The sequence below is a fragment of the Phascolarctos cinereus genome, unplaced genomic scaffold (assembly GCF_003287225.1).
Source record: "Phascolarctos cinereus isolate Bilbo 61053 unplaced genomic scaffold, phaCin_HiC Scaffold_726;HRSCAF=1367, whole genome shotgun sequence".
In the NCBI taxonomy this organism is placed as follows: Eukaryota; Metazoa; Chordata; class Mammalia; order Diprotodontia; family Phascolarctidae; genus Phascolarctos; species Phascolarctos cinereus.
In genome coordinates, this window is record NW_027556098.1 from 31,371,658 (window position 1) to 31,397,501 (window position 25,844).

At 35.8% G+C, this 25,844-nt stretch overlaps 1 protein-coding gene across 1 annotated transcript in view; it reads left to right on the plus strand.

Annotated features, from left to right (window-relative positions):
- Window positions 1–25,844, plus strand: part of GABRB3 (gamma-aminobutyric acid type A receptor subunit beta3) — a 248,789-nt gene that overhangs the window by 216,632 nt on the left and 6,313 nt on the right. Inside the window, exon 8 of the mRNA XM_020992951.2 lies at window positions 5,141–5,385. Coding sequence (XP_020848610.1) covers window positions 5,141–5,385 — 245 coding nt within the window. The remainder of the gene's footprint in view (window positions 1–5,140; window positions 5,386–25,844) is intronic.

A 25,844-nucleotide genomic window follows, 5' to 3' on the forward strand; every position in this document is an offset into this window, starting at 1 on the left:
TACTTACAGCATTCCAAATATAAAGTTATTTATACTATTCATTCAGTTAATCAGAGAAGAATAATCCACATTATCCACTATTCAAATGCATTTGTGCAGTCTTGAACGAGTTGTAGTCTGTCATAATGGATAGAATCCTTTGAGTTAGGTCAATCTGGGTTCAAGTACCTCCTTTGATAGGTCCTCCATGTGTGTGACCTTGGGCAAATCACTTACTCTCTCCCTACCCTAAATGATTCTTGTTTTTTGGTGTTTTGTTTTGTTTTTGGTGACAGGTGAAGTGACTTGCCCAGGGTGACACAGCTAGTAAGTGTCAAGTGTCTGAGGTGAGATTTGAACTCAGGTCTTCCTGAATCCAGGGCTGGTGCTCTATCCACTGCGCCATCTAGCTGCCGCCTAAATGATTCTTTAAGACTATTGTTGTTAAGTCATATTCAACTCTTTGTGACCCCATTTGGAGTTTTCTTGGCAAAAATACTAGAGTGGTTTACAATTTCCTTCTCCAGCTCATTTTACAGATGAGGAAAGTGAGGCAAACAACATGAAGTGATTCACCCAGGATCACATAGCTAGTTAAGTGTCTGAGGATAGATTTGAACTCAGGAAAATAAGTCTTCTTGACCCAGCACTCTATTCACTGCTTGACCCAGCTCAATCTGCATTGGTAGAGGGAGTTTCTTTCCTGGGAGTTTCTTACATCATGAAATCACAGATCTGATTTTAAAAAAGATGGATGGGAGGGTGGTGAAAAAGTCTTACATGAAAGTATTCCTTCCTTTCACTTTTCTACTCTTTCTTCCTCCCCTCCTCTCTCTCTCTCTCAGGAGTCAGGAAATTAAGGTAGTTTTACTGTTGTCAAAAGAACTCCTAACCCAGGCCCTTCCAGAGTTCAATTCTAGCCTCAGACACTTAATAGCTGTGTGACTCTGGGCAAGTCACTTAATCCTGTTTGCCTCAGTTTCCTCATCTGTAAAATGAGCTAGAGAAGGAAACAGCAAACCACTCCAGTATCTTTATCAAGAAAATACTAAATGGGGTCACAAAGAGTTGGACACAACTGAAAACAATAAAATAACAGCAAGAAAAAGAGTTGGTGATTAAGCTGAATATTAAGTAAAGCTTTTCACTGGAAATGATGTTAACATGTATATCTATGTAACTGACGATACTGATGTGTAATATAATTATATGCATACAGTATATATAAAATATAAAGTGATTTGAGATTTGCAAAGTGCTTTACAAATATCTTATTTGATCCTCTCAACAACTCTGGAAAAGTAAGTGCTCTTATTATCACCATTTTACAGATGAATTGAGGCAGATAGAGGTGAAATGACTTGCTCAAGCATTTTATTAAATGTCTGAAACTATATTTGAAATCAGTTTTTCCTAACTGCAGGTCCAGAGCTCTATCTGATGTGCCAACATTCTGGCTCTAGTAACTATCATAATATTATCTTACACTCTTAAAACAACTTTAGATTTTGTATATTGCTTTCACTTATGTATTGTATGAAGCATTCCAGTGAAATTCTCATATGAAAAAAGGTAGTTGCGCATACTTTAAGGATCTGTGATTGATGTGGTGATTTCCTCCAGTGATACAGATCACAACCCATTTGTGACTTATTAATAATAATAACAAGCATTTATATAGCATTTTAAAGTTTGCAAACCACTTTGCCTACATAATCTCATATGATCCTCACAACAACCCAGTGAGGTTAAGAACTGTGATATTATTTGCCCCATTTTACAGATAAGGAAACCGAGACAAGGATTAGGAAAATTGTTTAAGATCACATAACTAGTAAGTGGCAGAGATAGGATTCATACCCAAGTCTTCCTGGTTGTGTGCTCTTTACGATGCAACTAGCCTTGTCCAAAAAAAGAGTATCACCTTGTAGCTAGCATAGTGATGAGCCTATCCAAACCTAATTAGGTCGGGCCTTGGGCAACAAAGCTATGGTCCAGGACTGGGCTTGTATGTGAAGCCTCCCAAGTTGGGGTTACCTTCCACAGTTTATTGTCCACTGTCTAGTCTTGGGGATCCTAATTTGTTGTTGTTGCTCAGTCATTTTTGGTCATGTCCGCCTCTTCCTGACCCCATTTAGGGTTTTCTTGACAAAGATACTAGACTGGTTTGTCGTTTCCTTCTCCAGCTCATTTTACAGATGAGGAAACTGAGGCAAACAGGGTTAAGTGACTTGCCTAGGGTCACACAGCTAGTAAGTATCTGAGGTCAGATTTGAACCCAGGAAGATGAGTCTCCCTGACTCCAGGCCTGGTACTCTATGCACTATGGTGCCAACTAGCTGCCCATGGAGAGCCTCGGGTCCCTTCCATACTACAATGAGACATTGGAGTAAGATTTAATTTAAAATACAGTGAAGTCTAAGTTCTTTATAAACTCCATCAACAATTGTTTTACCAGTTGGACCTGAAATTATTTTTCTCTATTCTTTATTTCTGTATTTTTAGCAGTGATGCTGAAGGCAGAGGGATAAAGACTATGACTTCAAAGTAGGAGACATAGGCTCCATTCCAAAATCTACAAGTGACTCTTCTTGATTCAATTACTTTTTAATCACAATCTGTGAAACAAGAGATAATGATGATCCTTGCCCTCTCTGAGCACATATTCAATAATTATACTGATATACTTAGAAATAGAAAATACTTTTTTTCCCTTTAAAGTAACAGACTTTATTTTTCACACCTCCTTGATAACTGGAAAGGTATTCCTTAGTGAGAGAGAGGAAATCGGTCTCCATGTTGGTAATTCTTGGTAGTGTTGCTCTACCTACTTGCTGGCCTCTAGAGTATGGGTACTGGGCAATTATGGCAGTCCTGTCCCTCTATGCCCTTTGTCCTTCTCCCAAACTGTTCATGTGACAATTGTTTTCCGTTGCCCAGGTCAACATGTTCATGGGAACATGGCCATAGTATTTTTTTTTCCTTTAGCTTGCATAAGTGCTAAGTAACAGGTGGGCCCGCCGGCAAACATAACAAATATATAAATCTGTCCATATGAAGGCCAAGACTGATGGATGAGAGCTTTCCATTCCTTTTTTCTTCATATGTAAAATGGGAATAATATCACTTATATCTACCTCACAGGGTTATTATGAGGAAAGTACTTAACAACCAAGTGTTATATACAGATGCAAGTTATGATGTTGTTATTGTTTTTGTCGTTATTGTTATTATTGTGTGCCCGAGAGGAAATATAGTTAAGTTCTTTCTTAGCTGCCCCCCAAAAAAGAAAATTAATCACACTGAATAAGATCAATCTTACTGGTAAGAAGAATTAAACTACTTACTCTTGAAACATATTTCTTGACAAAATTATTCTCCAAGATCCTTTTTTTTTGGACTGGGGATATATGTTAGAACTATGATTTCAGCAGTGGAGGGAATTCCCTTTATAGATCCATATCACAAGTCTTCTGTAACTTAAACATCTTTCCCTAAGGCAAGTGAAATGAAGTGATCTACCTGCCCATGGTCATACAGCTAGCATGTGGCAAAAGCCAAATTTGAACACAACTCTTCCTGACTTCAAAGCCCTGGTAGTATGCCACCTCTTTCTAAGATACTTCCTAGACCAAAAGAGTTATTCTACCATAAAAAAAAAAAATTGAGTGACTTTCCTACCCTCTCACCAGTAAGTTTCATTTAAACTGAATAAGTTCAGGCTTGTCCATTAACTGTGTCTGTGACATTAAGCAAATCAATTAACTTCAATTCCTTTACTGGATTGTAACACCTATAAAATCCTTCCATCTTTAAAATTCAATTCTTCTGTGATTCTAAGCATTTTATGAATACCTGTATAATACCTGGTCCTGCATTTGGTAATGTGCTAGCTATCAAAGAAGAATAAAGTAAGGTCTATGCCCCTTTTCTTATAGTTTTCTTGGAGAGACAAGACTCATGTGTGTAAAATAATTGTGAGATATTGCATAATGAATTCTTAAGATGAATCTATTGATATTAGATATGTGCCAGAAGCATTAATCAGTTCTATTAATACAGAAAATACTATGATATTTGCTTTCAAGAAAATTAATTTCTTTAAACTATGGAAGTCGAATCGCTCTCACTTATTTTTACCTTAAGTTGAATTTTGTTTCATCTTTCTGATGGTTTCTCCTATTGGTTTTAATTTTTACTTACAACTTCACTAATGTGAAAATATGTTTAATGGGTATGTAAATGTAAAGCCTATGTCAGATTGTGTGCCGTCTTGGGGAGGATGGGGGGGGGAAGGAAGAAAAAATTTTCAACTCAAAAGCATATGGAAAAAAAATTAAAAAAGAAAAGAAAATAAAAGAAAAAGAAAATTAATTTCTTTACCAGATACTTATTGAGGACCTACCAAGGGTAAGGCACTGCTAGATCTTATGAGGGGTACGAAAATAAATGGCTTCCCTTCAGGCATTTGGATTATACTGTATTATTTGCTTTCTTGCTCCATATATGTATGGAATTATCCTGTGTAATCAAAATTGTTCAGCAGATGATATTTCCAGCGCTTTCACCAAACAGTTGACTGTCCTCTATTGTTTTTTGATAATACAATTCAATACAATAAGCATTTATTAATCAGTAAGTTTCATTTTGCCTTTGTTAAACATCTTTGCAAGGTTTGCTCATGCAGCCCCCATAATACTATTCTCCTTCCTCCATGTTTTTTTTCCCACTCAGACTTTTAGATGCTTCTATGAAATCTCCCATTTACTCCCATTTATTTTCATTTCTCCCAACTCTTCACATGCATCACTTTTCTCACTAGTACTTTCCACATTTTCATCTGTTTTCAGAATTCTATTCCATTTGTTATAACATACTGCTATTATGGAACACAGATCTGTGTGCAGGATTCTAAGTGCTATCTTCCCCAGAGTGGAGATGTCATTTCACCACTCTGAATGTGATAGTTCTGCCTACGCACCTCCAAATGATATATTTTATGCTGTATTGCATTTCAATCTCACCTACTACACATGAGCCCAATAATATCCAATCCATCATTTGAACTGACTCAAGCTATTTGGGGATTTTTTTAAACATATGAAAGATGAAACCCAATGTGGCAAAACTGCAGATACTTACTGTCACATTTCTCTTATAGGAATTACAACTGTACTGACCATGACAACAATCAACACTCACCTTCGAGAGACTTTGCCCAAGATCCCTTATGTGAAAGCCATAGACATGTACCTGATGGGATGCTTTGTTTTTGTCTTCTTGGCCCTCCTCGAATATGCCTTTGTCAATTACATCTTTTTTGGAAGAGGCCCTCAAAGGCAGAAGAAGCTAGCCGAAAAGTCTGCAAGGGCAAAGAATGACCGCTTGAAAAGTGAAACCAACCGGGTAAGGTATTTTCCTTTACTCAGTCCCTGAAACAAGTTAAATGAATCTGCATGCTGTCCTGCTGTGCTCCGTAAATTAACCATCCTCACCTCCATGGGCTTATGGAAGTATTTATATGTTAAATTATCCTATTAGTTGATGTTAATTTCTCATGGAAATGTTTCCAATTTAGCCATTAAAGAATTATATCATCGGACAGCTAGGTGGAGCAGTGGATAGAGCTTCAGGCTTGTAGTCAGAAGGACCATAGTTCAAATCTGGCCTCAGACACTTGACACTTATTAGTTGTATGACCCTGGGCAAGTTACTTAACCCCATTGCCTAGCCAAAAAGGAAAAAAAAAAAGAGTTACATTAGATGAAGAGGAAGCTTGTTATGATTTGGAGTTAGAGGAACTGAGTTCAAATCCCAGTTTCTTCAACTTAGTAATTGGGTGACTTTGAGGAAGTTACTTAAATTCTCTAGGGTATCATTTTTCTCATCTATAGAATGAATGAATTTAGAGCAGGTCCTTTCCTGCTCTAAATTTATGAGGATTCAATGTTTCTATGAAAAGGAAAGCATCATTAGTATGTGCATCAGGGAAACTGATGATTCATATATGGAACCTGAAATAACATCCTTTTTTACTCAAAAGAATTAAGCATTCAGTTGTAAAATCAGCTGATTCATTTCTCTATAAGGAATCACTACTTGCTTTGCTGTATTGGTTATATGGTAACGAAAAGAGCAGTTCAAATGACACAAAAAATTGACATTTTTGTCAATTTGAATATGAGTAGTAACTAAAAACCATAAATGCCAGCTGTTTTATTTCTATACATTCTCAGTTATCCTATTGTACGGAAGGAGTAGACTGTCTTTTTAGTTGATCATAGAAAGATTCAATGGTTTCTAACAACATTTCTCCATGGTGGTGGGAAGATGCTTCCCTTTCCTACTCCTTGGGCACAATCACAGTGAATACATCTTTGGCAAAATTTGACTTCAGCACTCATAAACAAAACAGGCAGCAAACTTATTTCCCAGTCCCTCTTTATAGGCACTTGTTGGCCTGCCTAGCCACCCACCGATGCCTTGCCAAAAGCAACCATGTTTTCTGGACAAGGTTAGGAGATTTCAGGCACTATTTTCATTAACATAATAAGAATCAGGGATTTCAGAAGTACTAGCCTCTCCTCTAGCCTTGCAGATCAAAGGGTAAACTCCTTTTTTATCCTTGAACCCAAAGCAACACATCATCATATCCATTTGATTGGGGGTTGGAGGTAGATATGACACTGGACATCTTATTTTATGAAAAGCATGATTTGTATTTAAATTTAAATTCAAGACATGGATTAAGATTGACAGAAAAGTCAAGAAAAATTAAAATATTTTATGTATATTTGCATTACAGTCTGGCTTTTAAATTGTAAAAGGTTGTTTCATGTGTTTTCTAAGGGCAAGACAGATATACACACATATGTACTGTGTGAGCCCTTTTTTGGAACAAAGGGAAAAAGATATTGCAATCTAACATATAGACCTAAAATATGCATTTTTCAATTTTTTTTAATAAAGCTTATCTATTAGGAAGCTCTTACATAAATGGATTATAATTTAAAACTTGACAAAGTAAAAATATTAGATTTTCCTTCTGTTTTTGAAGTTATGACCTTAGTAGCCATTTGCTACAGTGGTAATAGTAGTGGACAGAGGAATTTTTATCAAGTGAATATAATGAATTACAAAAAAAAAATTGTAATGGTCATTGACTTTTTTTTCTGTATGATAAATAAGTCACATTGTCATACTTATCACATCCTGTAAGGTGGGGAGGGGAGGGTTAAAAGATTGCAAGGCATGAATCTTTGTCCTGAGGCATCTGAAGGGTCTGTCTTCCTAGAGAGTATGGGACAGAAAGAGAGGTCAATTGTCCTTTCATCCTGGAGTGAGCAGGAGTCCTTAAAAACCAAATGGGAGTACTCTTAGCAAGTTGCCAATGGGCATGCCCACAGTCTCCATGAGAAGAGGATGCTCACATTCCTCAGGGGAAAAATAGTGTCATATTATGTAATATCTTTAGGTTGCCTGGAAATCTCATCACATTGATCACAGGGTATTCCTTTAGTCATCATCCCTTATGTTAGAGTATTTTACACATGAATGGTAATATACATGTTTATTCTACATTTGCTGGTAGTAAGTTTTCCTATTTTTAAAATAAATTCTGCATTGATTGTGCCTCCCCATTTCTGATTTTTATTTTTCTCCATTATTCATCAGTTTTTCTATTTTATTGTAGCTTTCTTTGTTTCTTCAGTTTTGTCTCTTCAGATGAACTATTTTGATCCAACTGCTGGTCAATTTTATTCTTTATCCTATTGTTATTTTTTAAAATTTCATCTCTTTCTTTTCATCTATCTGATTGTCTCCAATAATCTTGTTCTCATGTGTTTTTGCTCTTGCCCAATATGGATACTATCATTATTTTCCATTCTCCTTGAGGAAATATGGTGTATTAGAAAGAGTATTTTAAATCCACAGGATTGAGTTCTGGCTCTTACACCCACTAATTGTGTGACATTTGGCTAGGACCTCCTATTACCTCAGTTTCCCCTTATAAAAATGAGAAAATCTATAATGTCTCTTCCAACTCTGTGACTTTTATTTTTTTTCTCAGATGCCTTTATCAGCTCTTTCCCTTGCTGCATGAATCAAAGTCCCAAGTTCATTCCATTAGAGATGGACAAAGCTCAATGGACTGTTGGCATTGGAGGCACCCAGCCACAGCATAACGAAAATGAACAGATGCTCTTGAGGACAGCAGCTTGAGCTTTTGTAGTGCTTTACAGCTTACAAAGTGCTTTTGCAATAACAAGTTGGTGAAGCAGGCAGTGGCAAAGCATCGATGTCTACATTTTCTGATTGAAAAAAGTAAAGCCTAGAGAGTTTAAATAGCTTGTCCAAGGTCACACAAAGAATGAATGACCATGGGCACTTTTTGTCCCTTCCAGTGTCCCGCAGCATGCATTCTCTCTCTCTCTCTCTCTCTCTCTCTCTCTCTCTCTCTCTCTCTCTCTCACACACACACACACACACACACACACTCACTCTGTGTATGTGTGTCTCTCTCATCTGCTTGCTGTAATTACTACTACTCTTGGTTGTTCCACATTTGCCTTCCTCACTGATTCCCCATCATGCTAATACCTACTACTCTTCTACCTTCAAGCTGGCCACAAAGCAGAGGTCAGAACAGTCAATCATGCCATCCATTATGGCTTCTCTAAGAACCCAGCACAGCTCTGCCAAGCCTTAAAACTGCATAGTATTTCAGAAATAGCCCAATAATTGCCATCAGAATAAGTCTGAGAAGAACAAATGCTTGAATATAGCCAAATTCAAACTAAATGGAAGCCTCTAAACTCTCTTCCTCCTGCAGTCAATATGGGATGGTGCCAGGACACTTTTTTTTTTCTTCCCTTCCCTGAAGGTCACTGTGGTTTCCACTTGAACTCAAGTTTCCTTGGTGTTGAACTAAATTAGCTGGGGAAAATTCTCTTTGTTTAAGATTTAGTGCTTATTCTTTCTTTTCTCCCACTTCAGAGGAAGGGTCACTTACTTGTGCTGGCTCTGTGGATGAGGTGGTTAGGTTCTGCAGCGGGGAAGAAGTGGATTAACATGCATTAGTTTTACTTTCTAGGAACTAAAAAAAGAGCAGGGTACATATTTTCAGCTGTTGCAGCAAATCCTTTCCAAAATCTCACAGCCAGAATTATCTCAAAATAGAAGAAAGCTAAGAAAAAATAAATAATTTGAAGTTATCCACTAAAGCAGTGGCACAATGGAGTAGAGAGGAGCACAATTGGAGTTCATGATATCTATTTTGAACCCAAGGAACTACCATTTGCAATTCATAACCTTGTGCCATATTAGACTTGAAATTTCTATCCTAGCAGTGTATTCATAATCAGTCCTATGTGGAATATCTAAATTGGCTGACGTCCAACTGTGGGCACAGAATATCATATTAAATCAAGACATGGTCATGCTGTTCCCAAGGAAATCAGAAATGATTGGAATAATCCCTAGTTCTTAGATTTTGGACTCCTCTACAGACTCCTTTGTTGTAACAGATTAGAAATGTGTTTTCTTTCCCCTAAAGATAGACTGATTATGATTCTGTAAGAAAAAAGAAAAGATCAGCACCTTCATTGACAATTAGTGTTGTCAAAGTATGATTTGAAATTCAAATGTAAAAGAAATGTACAAGTCAGAAGTAAGGGATACTTCTACTGCCTTTTCCTTTATTTAAAAGAAAAATCCTCAACATGTTTGCATGGCATTTTTATTAAATTACTTAAGCTAACCATAGTTTCTTAAGTTTATAGTTGCTAATTAGCTCTAAAGTTTCTAAAACTGATGCACAAATACATGATTAACCAATTTGACAATTTTATAAGACATACTTGACTTATAGTCAAGGGTTTAGAAAATTGAGCCAAGTGGCTGCACCTAAGAACTCAGTGGTAATTTTTAAATATTTCAGTAAATCTCCTAATCAATTGTCATTCCAATGAAATTTGAAGTTTAGAGAGTGGAAATAGACACTATAATAATATGACTAAAACATACGTAAGTCAAATATCTTGAGAAGAATACAGAGCACTTTATAAACATTTATTCATTGATCTTCAAAATATCTATTTAAGATTAGTTACTAGCATTATTTCTCTTTTTATAGATGGAGCCAGTTTTATAATAAAAGAATTTTAGAGAGGTAGGAGGCCTTAGGGTTGGTTTAGTACATCTTACATTTTGTAGATAAGACTAAGACTAAGAGACCATAAGAGACTTAATCCAAGAACATGAGACAAGTTAGGTGCTGAGCCAAGCCTACCAGCAAGATCTCTTGATTTTAAATCCTTTACTTTTACGTTACCCTTTTTATTGTCTGCAAAAATCCCCTTTTAGGCAAGTAAGTGAAGGTAGGAGATTTCATGACATTTCTCTTTTCCATAATCCACTTTTTACACTCCTCAGATTTACTTTATGCCAATGGGTAACTGTCTATTTGGAAGCAGTGTTCTTAAGTTAGAATCAATGCTCCTTTGACATCATCATCACCATCATCATCATCATAATAGCTAGAATTTATGTAGCCTTTTAAGCTTTGCATCAGACTTTACATATATTATTTCATTTGATTCTCACAACAACACTGTGAAGGAGGGAAGTGCAATTATTATCTCCATTTTGTAAAAAGTAAACTGAAGCTAAGAGAGGTTCTGCGACTTGCCCAGAGTCATATAACTAAAAAAAAAAGTAGCTGTGCTAGGATTCGAACCCAGATTTTCCTGACTCCAAATCCAGATACAGTACCACCTGCCCAAATTGCTGAGTGATTATGAAAGTGCTTAAGATGTAATTCTCTAGGATTTAATAATCATCAAAGAGGTTTATTAACCCTTCAGTAAGGGTTCTATTAATTCATGATGGGATTCATGAATGCTCAAAATTTTTCTTATCTCTGCTGAAATATGGCAGTAGTAAGAGTCTGTTTTTGGCATTAGAGTCAGAGCAGAATTCAAGTCTCAGGTTCTTTGTGTTTATGCTCTTGGATTAGTAGCTCCAACAATTCAAAAGGTTTCCAAAAAATTATTAACATCTATTCACACAAGGAAGAGCTTTAGTTTAGGCTGAGTACATTATTATTAGGGGCATAATTATTATTTATTAGCTGAGCCTTGTAGGTTTGAACTTTGCTAGATGTCGAAAGGACATAATTCTTACACAGGGAATTATAGCTTCAAGTAGATGAACAGGCACTCACATTTTATTAACAGACAAGTATGTATTTCCTCACCTGGCAAACGATTATTTTTCATTGTAAAATAAAGTGTTATAGTGACTCCTCAAAGAAGTTGGAAGGTTAGTGAAGGATGAGGAAAAAGGCAAATCTTCCAAAAGATTCTGGAAAAACTTAAAGAAAAATACCTACCTGTGGCATAATCTCTACTAGATGCTCTATTATGTTTACTTTTGCTTCCAACAAAGTTGTGTAAGAGCAGAAGACAGCATAATTAAATCACTGATTCTAATAAGAGGAGAAATAAAAACAAAGTCCTTGAAAATATAAAGTATTGATAAAATGATCCTCAACGTGACAGATGACATGCAGAGTTAAGGGTAATTTGTTATTGTTTGGTCATTTTCGGTTTTGTCTGACTCTTCATGATCCCATTTGGGGTTTTCTTGACAAAGACAATGGAGTAATTTGTCATTTCCTTCTCCAGCTCTTTTTACAGATGAGGAAATGGAGGCAAATAGGGTTAAGTGACTAGCCCAGGGTCACAGAGCTAGTAAGTGGCTGAGGGCAGATTTGAACTTGGGAAGATGAGTCCTGACTCCTGGCCTGACACTCTATACACTGAACCACCTAGCTGTCCCCATTGATAGTCTATATCTTGTTTTTAAAAAATTATACTCAGAACAAGGAAAGTATTTAGCCAAAATCTCCAGGAAAGACTTGTCAAATTTTCAAGTATTTATCAGGTATGGTGGAACACTACAGTAATCTCTGCTATTGATGAGGCTGACACTGTGTGAACTTAGGAGTTCTGAACTGCAAATGACTAAGCATAAGTCTACCATTAATGTGATGATTCCCCCAGGAACTGGGGCCACCAAGCTGCCTAAGGAAGAACAATCAAGCCCAGGTTAGAAATGAGGCAGATGATAGATCCAAGCTTGCGAGCCAATGAATGATGGGTGAGACAGGGAGACCCAGTCTCAAAAAAAAAAAATCCAGTATATAAGATGGATGATAGGAGTATGGATCTAGTCAATAAATATTTATTAAGCACATATTATATGCCAGCATGAGGGATGCATATACAAATAAAAACAAACACAATCTCTACCTTCAAAGAGCTCAAAATCTTATGGGGAGAAGACAACATATTTAGAACTAAAAGGAACCTCAGAAAAGCCTTGGAGTCCAAAACCCTCATTTTACATTTGAGGATACTGAAGTCCAGAAAAAACAAGCCTTCCCTACTATACCAATATTTCTATAATGCCTTTGTTCATGTTGAAAAATGAAATTTCTAGCAATTACATCATTAATTTTTGTGTTGCTTGTGTCATATTTTTAATACGTAGATGCAAAATTAAAAACAAACTCTCTTAGGGGTTATGGCAATTTTATGATGGCATGACTAGTGAGATGTGATGAATTCTGTATCTTTATTCAAAATAGCCTAAAACCAGCAAGTTAGTCATCCACTCACAAAGAGATGTTTCTATTTTATATTATTATTTTATTATTATTTATATTTTATTTTATTATATATATATATATTTTATATTTTATATTAACTGCTTACTTTACCCTGAAACATAATATCAGTTTCTCAGAGAAAATTGGTTTTAAGAATTCCCTATCGCTAAAATCTGAAGTAACTACCAGTAAGCACTAAGTGACCCAATGGTACTTCCACAATCTGTGCTGCATTAGTGTAGTTGGTTATCAAGGGAAGCTGATGCTTGGCTTCAGTACAGGCTGTTCACAGGATCATAGTTCTGTGTCTGGAAGGGACTTCAGTGATTGTCTTGTCTAACCCCTTCATTTTACAAATGAAGAATTTGAGGCCTACTTGCCTTCACTCTCCACTACATCATCAGATCTAAGCACCTTTGGCCATAACTAATCAATTTTCAAATGCTGGCTATTGGAAATTCAGCATGCACAATCACTTCTTGGCTGAAACTTCTCTCTTCTTTCCAAAAAAAAGGTTAATGGTCTTTTTTGCTCTCCCTTTTGAACTCTCCAGAGTATTTGACACTATTGACCACTTCCTTATGGAAAATCTCTCGCCCTTGCTCCTTCAATAGACAGCTCTTCTCCAGTTCTTCTTGCTATATCTAATTATTTTTTGTCTAGTTCCTCCCTTTTCTAACTGGTGACATGGGTGTCCTCTATTCCCCAAAGTTCTGTTCTTGGTCCTCTTTCGTTATCTTTCTATCTTCTCTCTCAGAAATTTTATTCGAGCCAAAGGCATTGATTTTCCACTTCTACCCAAATGACTCCCAAGTCTGTAACTCCAATCTTGATCTTTCTCTGAGTTTCAGACTTGAATCCCTGACCACCTATAAGACATTTCTATCTGAATGTCCCACTGCTACCTCAAGCCCAGCAAGTTCCAAACTTGGCCTAATATCATTCTCCCAAACCTAATCTTCTACCTGACCTCATTTGTTAAGGCTACCCATCTCTTCTATTCTCACTGCTAATACCCTAGAAGAGTCTTTCATTATTACATACTTGGATTATTAGAGTAGTTACACAACAAGTTTTCCCACTTCTCTTTCCTTTTTCTAACCCATTATATAAGAAAATAATTACCAGACTATTTTTCTTGAGACATATTTGGTCAATATTTTTGATAAATGTATGTGTGTGTTGCGGGGGGGGGGTGATGGCTCCCTATTGTCTACTGAGTAAAAACTTTTAAATTTTGTTCAGCATTCATTACCCTTCACAATCTGTAAATTCAATGCAATTCAAAAACCTTTATGAAGCACCTGCTATGTTCGTGACACCATCCTTGATGTTGGAGATTTCTTTTTAAAGACATAAATTAAAAGTCCTTGCCCTAAAAAAATTAAGTGTATGTTGAATTAAATTGAAAGAACTTATATTTCACTAGCACTGTTCTTCCTTTTCAATTTTATTTAATATTAATTTTCCACATACTCTGTATTCCAGTCACCTGACCTAGTATCAGTTCCCCAAAACCCTACTTGCATAGCTCAGAACCATTGTTCACAATATTTCCTCTGCTTGTAACATTATCCCTCCCCTGTTCCTCCCTATCCTTCAAAAAAGAAAATCAGACATGCCACTTCTTCACAGAAGTCTTTTTGACTAACCAGTTGATAATGATCACCTCCCTTTAACATCACATTGATCTTTTCCGATATATTTAGCATGTATTATTTTGGATTATACTTACATGTGTCATAGGGTCCTTGAGTCTAAGGGTTAGAATGGACCTGAGAGTTTACATATTACAACCTGTATCTTAATAGGAATATTTTGTACAATTTATCCAATGATTCACCTCCTACATACCACTCGAAGCTCTCCATTGACTGAAAAATTGGTACTCCTAAGGCAATCCATTTCATTTTTGGATACCTCTGATTTTTAGAAAAATTTTCTCATATTATATTTATGTATATTATATATTAATGATATTACTATTATTTAATTTGTATTTATTTTATATTTACATTTTCTTTATATAGATAGATATATATTTCTTTATATTCTGAAACTTCTACTCATTCTTTCTGATTCTGGCCTCTGCAGCAACAAGTTTGCTCCTTCCATAATGATATATCAAATATTGGGAGACAGCTAGCATGTGCTCCTCAAGTTTTCTCTTTTCCAGGCAAAAAACTGATTTTTGAATGGTGTGTTCTCCCATTCATCTTGCACACTCTCCTCTAGTTCCATAAGGATAGGGATCAGGTCTTCTAAAATTTTCTACCTCCCTCTGGGCCTAGAACTTGACTTTGTACATGGTAAGCACTTACAATGTGGTTGTTGAATTAAATAGTTAATAATATGGTCACCTACAAAACCATGTAGTTAAATCAACGTACTCATTCAACTCAAAATTAAGTACTGCCCTGTGTAAAGTCCTGTGCTTGGTACTTAGTGAGATGAAAATATAATGATCCTTGCTCATATGGAGCTTATAATATTACAGGATGGATATGGCAAGTATAAATATCACAATTTCATAGACAAAATTAATTAAAAGTTCATACTCTTTTTCTCTAGTTCATTAGCTTCATCTTTATCTCTGAAGAGTGACACTTTTTTTCAGTTTTCAGCAGGGTGGTAGAAAATAAGTAGAGATTGTAAACAAAATATTTTTTGGAGACCTGCTGAAGGTATGAATCATTAGAACCATTCCCAGATGGTTTGAATAAATAGTCTTGCCAAGTATTCCTTTCCTTTGCCTTAAGAAGAGGTTTTGGCTAATTTGGAGCCTCTTTCATAAAAGGGGCTTTTTATATAGTCCATTAAACTGTTATTTATAAGGGATTTTATTATATCATTGTTATTCACTAGGAAAGAGATAATACCCTTAGCAGAGAGGAATTGTCATTTTTCAATTCATTTTTCAGGTCTTTTAAGTTGATAGGTAAATAATGAAATTCTAACTCTTGTATGGATCTTAGTTTAGATATTAAGGCAAAATTCCTGCCTCCTGGAGGAATTCCCTCTATAACATTCCCAAATGGTCATGCTATGTCTCCTTAAAAGCTTTGAGTGTTGGCCTGCTCATTACTTCACAAAGCAATCCATTCCATTTCCTGACCACTCTACTTATAAAAGTTCTTATAGGGAAGGAAATTCTTAGAAGTTGTTTTAGAGCCAAAGTCAGCTTCTTTGATTTTGAACCACTGTTCCTAATTCTCCCCACCTAGATTCAAAAGGAATAAATACAATTTTCCTTCTCCTGAGATACATATATTTTTTTAAGACTAGGTCCTTTCATCTTCCCAGGCTGAAAGTGAAAGGCATACTTAAAGACCAAGTCTCACTACTGATAGGCAAGAGGAACTCTGACCTGCTCCATTTCTAACCTGGGCCACTTTGTCCTTCTTTAGGCAATCCCACTGACCTATGATCCCAGAGGCTCACCGTATTGATGCTGAAATTAGTGTGGACACCCAAGTGGCCCACTACACTTTAGAACTTGCTGACTCAAGGGATCCCCCAGCCTCAGCCTTCCTGGAAGTTGAAATTGTGCAACACCATGTCTTGATTCTACTTAGCTCCTTAAATATTTAGACAATTGTCATGAGAAAAGAAGGATATGATATATAATTAAAATAATTCTAACTAGATCTATTAGATAAACTATTGACACTGAAAAATGAATAAGGGGTATAACAACAAAGGAAATATTAAAATTGCCACTCAGTTACAACAAAAGTCCTTAAAACAAAAGTCCTTAAAAAAAAAAACCTCAACCTTCATACAGTTGATCTTCTGGTCAATCAGTGACATATGACCATGAAGGGAAATGAGTTTAAAAGATAAACTCATTTGTAGAACAGCAAGAAGCTTTGGAGAGATAAAACAAGTTTATAGAAAACATGGCAAGGTTATAATTAAGCTAGATCATATCTAAAAATGAAACTGGAAGAATAATAAGTTTTTTAAAAATAGAAAAAGTCCTATTGTTTAATGAACCTTTTCTCCATCAACGAGAATAGAACTACTACATTTGGATCCTACATCACATCATAACATCCTTAAAGTGATGTAGGAGGAGAAATGCCACCAATGACAGCCAATAAGAAAAATATCTGGACCAGACCAAATAAAAACAGAGAAGGTATTTGCCAAATAAAGTACTATTTGATGATATCAAGGGACTGGTTCTTAAGTCTTAAGATATCAAGTGTTCGTGGGGAGGAAATCATATATCTTATTACCACTGGGTAGGAAAAAATTATCTGTCTAATATCATAACTATTAACCTATTAGTCTCCTTTATTATCTTGACAAACTCTTTATGAAAATATTTCACATGAAAGGCAAGATTATGTAGTGGATCTGGCCTTGAAGTCAGAAATAAGTAGGTTCAAATTCACCTTCTGGGACATACTAGTTGAATGACCCTGGTCAATTCGATTAACCTCACAGAGTCCTAAGCAAATCTGTAAGATTATAAATTGCAAAGAAGATAATAACCTTCAATAACTTCCTGTAATGATGACATCACAAATCTGGTAAGCAGAGGAGGAGAAAAAAAGAGGAGGTGGAGGAATAATAAAAAATATTTAAATACATTTTGAGGATATACTTGATGGAGGCATGGGAATGAAACAGGACAGCTTCTTAAATGATATTCTACAGACATACAGTTGACTAAATTGGAGAATACATTTCCACACTATGCATATTGTTCTATGATTTTAAAAAGTATTTGATTTGGTAGAGTGAAAGCCTTCTTTAAGCTTACCTAAAACAGAGAGGATCACAGATAGATGGATAGATAGACAGACAGACAGATAGATAGACAGATAGATAGATAGATAGATAGATAGATAGATAGATAGATAGAAAGATAGAAAGAAGGGTAGAATGATAGATAGATAATATATGTTTGTATGTGTGTGTGTGTATATATATGTGTGTGTGTGTGTGTGTGTGTATATATATGTACGTATGTTAAAAGCATACAAGGTTACATGGAATATAATATTCCATAACTTTTCCAGAATCCTCTTCAGGAATGCAAATCATAAAATAGGGGGGCATAAGTCTCTCCAAAATCATCCAAAGATCTCCTCACTGACAAATCTAATGGCCTCTTCCCAATCCTCATCCTTCTTGATTCCTCTGCAGCATTTAAAACTGTTTAATCTTGGATTCCCTCTCCTCTCTAATTTTTGGATAGATGATAAACTAGGCTGGGTCCAGAACTGAATGAATGCAAAATAATGGGCTGGATCATATGTAGAAAATTGAGTAAGGCTTTTAGTGACTCCTAGATTCTCCAAATAACCATGTTCTTAGTACCAATATATGAGGTAGTAACATGTAGCATCACACTCCCTGAAGAATCAAAATGTTGCCAAGCAAAGAACTTTAGAAAGGCGTATAGGTGTAATTAGGCATATTATCAATGAAAAATAGTCCAAGTGAAGAAGTATACAAGACACTAAAGAGATATAGATAGAAAAAAGTGGATGAATTTATCTTGTAGTGAGTATAAAATGACAGATGGATAACCTATGTGCTCCATTGTCACCCAGCCATAGAGGAAGCCCACAGTATGCTGAGTGGACCTCCTCCTTGTACAGGAGGACATGAATAAGAATCACGCACAAGAAGAGATGGATGTGTAATGACCTGCATTATTCAAGGAAGTAACCTCATTAATCAGATTATAGATCCATGTAAGAATCAGTGTATTATGACCCCCTGATGTCTTCTCCAGCTCCTTCAGCTTTTCCTTGCATGACAAGGTTTTTAAGTGCCCTTGGGAATGATGGAGAAGAATCCAATAGGATGAGAAGATGCTGATGTATTGTGATTGGCATCATCTGAGGGAGTATCCAAAATGATGAGATTGCTGACCCACTGATGACATACAGTATCAAAATATTAACTCCCCCCACTTTTCACTTTCTATACTCTAGTTCTTTCCAGCCTATCAAGGTTCCTGCTAAGATTTAGGGCCCAGAGTGGAACATACAATCTTCCAAATGTAGTCAGGCCAAGACAATGTAAAATAGAACCAGTATCTCCCTTATTCTGGATTCTGTGTTCTACTTAATAAAGTTTAAGGTTGAATTAACTATTTGTGAAGCCACAACTTACTACAGCTGACTCATCTTACCCTTACAATCCAATAAAAACCAACATTCAAGTCGGCCTTAAATGGTTTACATGAGCTCTTTGGTCAATTAAATTTGAAAGCTCAGAATGTGTATTTCCAAAGAGAATATTTTTTCCAGTAGTAGAATTGACCCTCTCATGGCACAAATATACTATTTTTCAAACATTAAAGAAGTCTAGAAACTTTTTATGTAGCAAAATCTTTTTTTTAAAAAAAAAAGCATTTTAAAACCATCTACTGTGTGAAAAGCACTAGAGATACTAGGACAAAACAATAACAGAAATCTCCATCCCCAATTTACTTGGGCAACAAAACATTAGCATATATAAGTGCAATGTAATTTGAGGACATGGAAAGTGCTAACAATTAGGGGGATTAGGAGGAAGCCCCTAAGTTCTTCCTTGAATGAATGCTGAAAGCTAAAAATAAGGAGAGAATGCATTCCGGGCATTCAGTACAAAGAAACAGAGAGGAAGAGAGATAGGCTGCTCCTATCTGGGAACAGCAAACCGATCACATTTGCTCAAAGAGAGAGTGCATAAAGAGAAGAAATGTGAAATAAGTTGGGAACAGAGAATGGAGCTGGACTGTGAAGGCATCTGAAGACTCAGCTAAGGACTGTATATTTTATCCTAGAGACAATAGAAGTCAAGAAAGCTTGTTTGACAAGAGAGTATCATGGCCTATTCTGTACTTGTGGGGAGATTACTTTGGCATATTGGTGTAGAAGAACTTGGAGAAGGAGGTAAGACTGGAATCAGGAACACTGCTTAGGAAGCTATTGCCTACTATTGTTCAGACTAAGGGCAATGCAAGCCTGAACTATAGTAATTTTATATGTCACAGATTTTAGAACTGGAAGGAACCTGAGAAGCCATCAAGTCCAATTCCCCCATTTTATAGATAAGGAAACTGAGGCACAGACAGGGTAAATGATTTGTTCAGGGTCACACAGCTAATAAGCATTGGAGGGAGAATTTGAATCCAGATCTTACTCACTCTTAGTCCAGTGGATGAGTGAGTAAAGAGAATGGGAGTTATTTGGGAGACATTGCAAAGGTAAAAATGACACGATATATTAAATTCTTTGAAGTTTTAATAAATATTTAGCAAACTCCACTATCATTATGAGGAAATCATACCTGTAGTGTTATTATTTTTTTTTAACTATCCTCAGACTCATTTTTTAACTCACCCTTTAGTAATTCTTTAAACTTGGGCAAAGCAGCTTACAGCTTAAATATCTCTATTTAAAATATGGCCTATTTTTGAAAAGTCTCATTGATGGCTGCAGTTTATTAAGTCCCCTGACAGTGATAATCCAGTACATTTTCTTCACATTTCTATCTCAAAATAACTCAAGCCCAGACAAATGGTTCCTTGTAATGTTATTTATAAAGTGTCATTTACTTCCATTTTCCTTCTGCTGACAAATTCCAAGAGTCAATGGAAGGCACATGCATATTCCCCATTCTCCTCCCCATTGAAAATAGCCTGACATCAATATGAACTCACTATCTTTCTTGCCTCTAAAGTTTCCTGATTCTTCCTAGGAGTGGAAGGCAGGCAGCCAGACAGACAACACCCCTTTCCCTAGCATGCCAGAGAAGAAGGGTTGGGAATGTTGCTATTTCTAATCAGGCCTGTGGCCACAAGTTACCAACAGATTCATCTTTTTGAGGGAATTGACTCATCAGTGCTATTGGAATAGAAAAAAAAAAGCATTGTACCTATGTACACTATCTTGGTTCTAGCATTTAGAGAAAGAATGACCTGTGTTTATATAGCACTTTATAATCTTCAAAAACTTTCAAATGACATATAATAATTATACTCAAATGAGTATAAATAAAGCATTTTACAAACCTTTGCTGTATAAATTTGAACTTTTAGTATTATCTCATTTGGGCCTTATAACAACACTGTAGGGTAGGATGTAAATAACTTGAAATGGATTTATACAAAAATAAAAACCTATATAGCAAAATATTCATAGTAATGCTTTTCAGCAACAGAAGACTGGAAATAAATTAGTATATATTGAACCACAGCATTATTCCCATCTCCTTGTTCTCCTTTACACTATATAATCTAATCAGTTGCCAATTACTATTCCTCTATGAATCTCTCCTATCTTATCCCTTTTCTCTACTTTCATGTAGCTACCACCTTAATTCAGTCCCCTACTACCTCAGTGAATAATCAATAAGCATTTAAGAACCTACTATGTGCCGGTCCTTTGCTAAGCCCTAGGATACAAATATGGATAAAGATAATCCCTTCCCTCAAGGAGTTTACAAACTAGCCAGGGAGAAGAAAACACAAAAGTAGGCTGAAAATAAGCCAATGAAGAAGAGTGTGGGTGGGGAAATTACCCAAGTCAAGTCAGTAAGAAAAATCCTGTATGCAGGTGAGAAATAAGGAGATGTCTGAGCTGAGGTCTTAATTGAAGGTTGGGAGTTCATGGCCCCACCCTCCAAACAGAGTGGTGGAGAGTAGTGATAAGATAACGTACCAAGGCTGATGAGATATTATAGGATGATGAGATTACCCAGCAGTGAGCTTCCTGGGGCATGAAGTCATCCAGAGAAGTCCTAAAACAGTGCAACCAGGATTAAGCCTAATTGAGCTACCTGTCCATCCTGTCCATCCTCCCCTCAGCTGCCAAATGACTTTTCTGAAGTGCAGATCTAAATATGTCTCTCTCCTGCTCAATAAATTCCAGAGGTTCCCTGTTGCCTATAGGATAAAATATTAAATTTCTCTCTCTTTTTAAGTCCTGAACAAGGTTCTTCATAGATTTTTGCCCCTTCTTTCACTTTATGGCCTAGTCAAACTAGCCTCTTCACACATGGCACTTTAACTCCTGTCTCTGTCTCTATACTGGCTTTATCCTATGCCTACAATGCACTCCCTCCTTCATGAAACCTTTCCCAATCTCCTTAAAACCTAATGTCCTCCCCAATTACCTCATTTTGAACTATATCATATTTATTTGTATGTAATTAAATATTTATTCTCTCTATATCCATATGTGTGCATGTTGTCTTCCCTGATGGATAGAATATAAACTCTTTAAGAGTAGAAATGGTTTCTTTCTATTTCTTTGTGTTTATATTTACATTGCCTAGCAACAGAACCTGGCACATAAGAGGCATTTAATAAATGTTTGTTGATTAATTAATTGATTGATTAGGGAATGGCTGAACAAATTGGCATATGAAAATAATGAAATATTATACTGGAAGAAAAGATGAATATGAGGAATTCACAGAAATATGGGAAGACCTATATGAATAGACATAGAGCAAAGAAAGCAAACCCAAGAGAATAACCCACTCAATAACACCAATAATCTAATTGAAAACAGGATTAAAAGGCAGCTAAATTCAGATTAAATACAGTGACCAAAGTTGGCTACAGTATGAACAATACTTCTTTCTCTCAGTAAAGGGGGTAGATGGATGCTGTATACACCAAAGACGGCATATATTGAAAGATATAATCACCGTGTCAATTGGTTTTGCTTAATTAGTTTTCTTTGTTACAAGGGAAGGTTCAAGATAGTGGCATGGTTTATTGGGATATGAGTATGTTGTTTAAAAAAAAGCAAAGACATCAATATGTCTTTTATTTTTAGTAATTCCATTGAAAAAAGTTTTTAGTGGACTTCTGGCTCAGTATGTTTTAACAGCATGATATGATAGCCAAAAGAACTTAATGCAATCTTTATAGATGATTAGTATATAACTAATTACTAGTACATAACTGATATGTACATGCCCAGAGTATACTGAGAGCACTGGCTTCTTGATTTATGTTTCTGGATATCCAAGAACACCATTCTTTTCCACATTTGCCCCCCTCCCCCCTCTCTCTTCCCACTCTACCTCTCATACTACAGCTATCACTATGAAATTCAATAGGGGGCACAAGAGACTGAGAGATATTTTGTGCTTTTGTCATGAAATATGTCCCCTAAAGGGTTTTTTTTAAGTCTCTAATGAAGGTAAGGCCCTACAAATGCTTGTATTGGGATATCACATTGTATCCAAATGCTTTTACTGGCATAGCACATTAATCACATTGATTACATAAAGCCTTGTAAAACTATAAAATCCCTTTGTAGAATACGTAGCAGTACAGAAGAGAAGAGTCTAACCATCCACATAGCAGAACAAAGTGGATAGAAAATTCATATTGACTTTGATATGCAGCTGGATTTATGGATTTTTGCAATGCCCTTTCATTACAAATTGGCATTATAGATGAAAAGTGAAGTAGTTCAAGTAGGAGGAGGTGATAGAACTGGGTTTAATTAGACAAAATAAAGTATGTTTTCGGTAAACTCAGGCCACTTGACAGTCAATCAATAAGTGAATCAGTCGATAAGCATTTATTAAGTGCCTACTAGCTGTAAGATACTATGCTAAGTACTAAAGGAGTTGAAAATATAATGGGGGAGACAATAAGTAAAAAAAATGTATAAACATGTAAAACACACAAACATGTAAAAACATGTAAACATAAACATATAAAAACATGCAGACATGTAAAAACCAGGTAAAATATGTATAAACAAGCTATGTATGGCACAGATAGAAAATAATTAATGGAGGAAAGGCACTAGAATTAAGAGGGATTGAGAAAGGCTTCTTATAGAAAGTGAGATTTTACTTAGGACTTGAAGTGAGATTTTACTTAGGACTTGAAGGAACCCAGGGAAGTTAGGAGGTAGAGATGAGCAGAGAAAGAAAGCATTCCAGGCATAGGGGACAGCCAGAGAAAATGCCTAGAACCAAGAGATGGAGCATCTTATTAAGGGAATATTAAGGAGGCCCATGTCTTTGAATCAAAGATTCCATGGAGGAGTATAATAAGGCATTAGAAGACTGGAAAGGTGCTGGGAAAGAAAGGTAATAAAGGACTTTGAATGCCAAACATTTTATATTTTATTTTTATATTTTATATTTAACCCTGGAGGTGATAGGGAGCCACTTTAACACTAATAGTTAACGAGTAGTGCTATGTAATTAAAAATCACAGAACTCTATGAATGAGCTCAGAAGAATTAAGAACCACATAATTCGAAGTGCATTAGGACTTATAAGTGTAAATGTGCTACAGCAAATTTACCAATAGTAATTTGCATATGAGAAGTTCAATAAAATACATTATTATGAACATATGAGAATTAAAAAAAAAACAACATGAGAGAGCCTTGGACCAAGAATGAGAGACCCTAAGTGAACAGCTGGAGTAGTAGGAACATGGTGCTCCTAAGATATTGAAAGAACTAGAGCAAATATTATGAGCAGGGGTGTTGTGAAGTTCCATTGAAATAATGGATGTTTGAAAACCTTAAAGTACTATATATATCCAGTTATTGTTACTATTATTGTTACTTTATTGTTATTGTTGCTCTTATTGTTATTATTATTATTAGCCTCCAGTCTGGCGATAATTTTATTCCCTTAGCATTCAACTGCAGTCCTGCTGAGCTCAAGCAGTGTGTATAGAGCAATACAGAGGTGTGCACAGAATATTTTAAAACCAGACTGGTGATGTATGCACATATAGTTTTAAGTATAATCTGCATTATTAATGCTTTTTCTTAAGTTTAGAAAATCAAGCAAATAATAAATCAAACCCTAACTTGGAGAAATTATCCATTTCTGCGGTATAAATGCTCGTACTGAAAATTTAATAGCCAACTCTTACAAGTCAGTTAAAACTGGTTCCAGCACACCTCTGACGAGGAGGATTTTTTTTAATTGTATTTATTTTATTCTGAACTTCAGAAATAAAACAAGCATTTCCATAACATAGTAGAATAGAAAAAAAGATAATTGCACATCAAACTGCATATATTTCAATTCTGAGTGTCATAACTTAGAAGTTACATTCACATAGTAGAATGAATCTAGAGAAACAATACAATTGTGGTAGGTAACTATTTGATATATTTGGACACCATTTTGGCAAGGAACTAAAATAGGAAACTAGACTGAATAAACTGTTAAGGTTTACTTTGAATGATGAAAGTCTGGGTGTGCTAAGGGGTGATAATCATTTGAAGGTATGACATATTCAAAATAGATTGTTTTAGTCCATCCATTTTTCAGTCATTTCTAACTCTCTGTGACCCCATTTGGGGTTTTCTTGGCAAAAATACTGGAGTGATTTGTCATTTCCTTCTCCAGCTCATTTTATACATGAGAAAACTGAGGCAAACAGGATTAAGTGACTTGCCTAGGGTCACACAGTTAGTAAATGTCTGAGGCCATATTTGAACTCATGAAGATGAGTTTTCCTGACTTCAAGCCCAGCACTCTATCCACTAGCCACCAAGATGCCCCATTTGAAATAGATTACACTTGTTTTTTTTTTTCCCCTCGAGAGTAATATTGGACCTAATGGTTGTATGTTATAGGAAAGTAGATTTTTTTTCCTAAAAATAAGAATGAAACCCCCAAATGATTAAATAAGAATAGGGATAAGGACTGGAGCTGAGATTTCATTGATTGGTAGAGTCTTTCAATCATGAAAGTTGCCACCTTCTCTGCAATTTAGTCTTACCTGGGGTCACACAGCCATTACATATCAGAGGCAGTACTTGAATCCAGGTCTTTGCACCTCCAAGGCCAGCACTCCATTCACTATATCATGCTGATTTTTCAGTCATTGAAACACCCTAAAAATGAAATGATCTAACATGATGTAATTCATTACCTGTCAGAGGATGGCTTCATGGGGTGGCTTGATTTCTGAGATACTGTAGATAAGATTCATTCTTAAAGTAGGACAGTGGAGAGTAGTTGGCACTGGATGACCTTTAAAATCTCTTCCTACACTATGAAGATAAGAACTTTAATTATTATGCAAGACACAAATGAGTTAATGAGTAAGAAATCACTTTGAAAGCACTATTTGCCTGATTGCTATAAAAGTTAGGAGAATACGATCTATGTGTTTTCCACCACATAAACACATACCAGGGCATGGAGGAATCATAGGATCATAGATCCCAAACTGGAA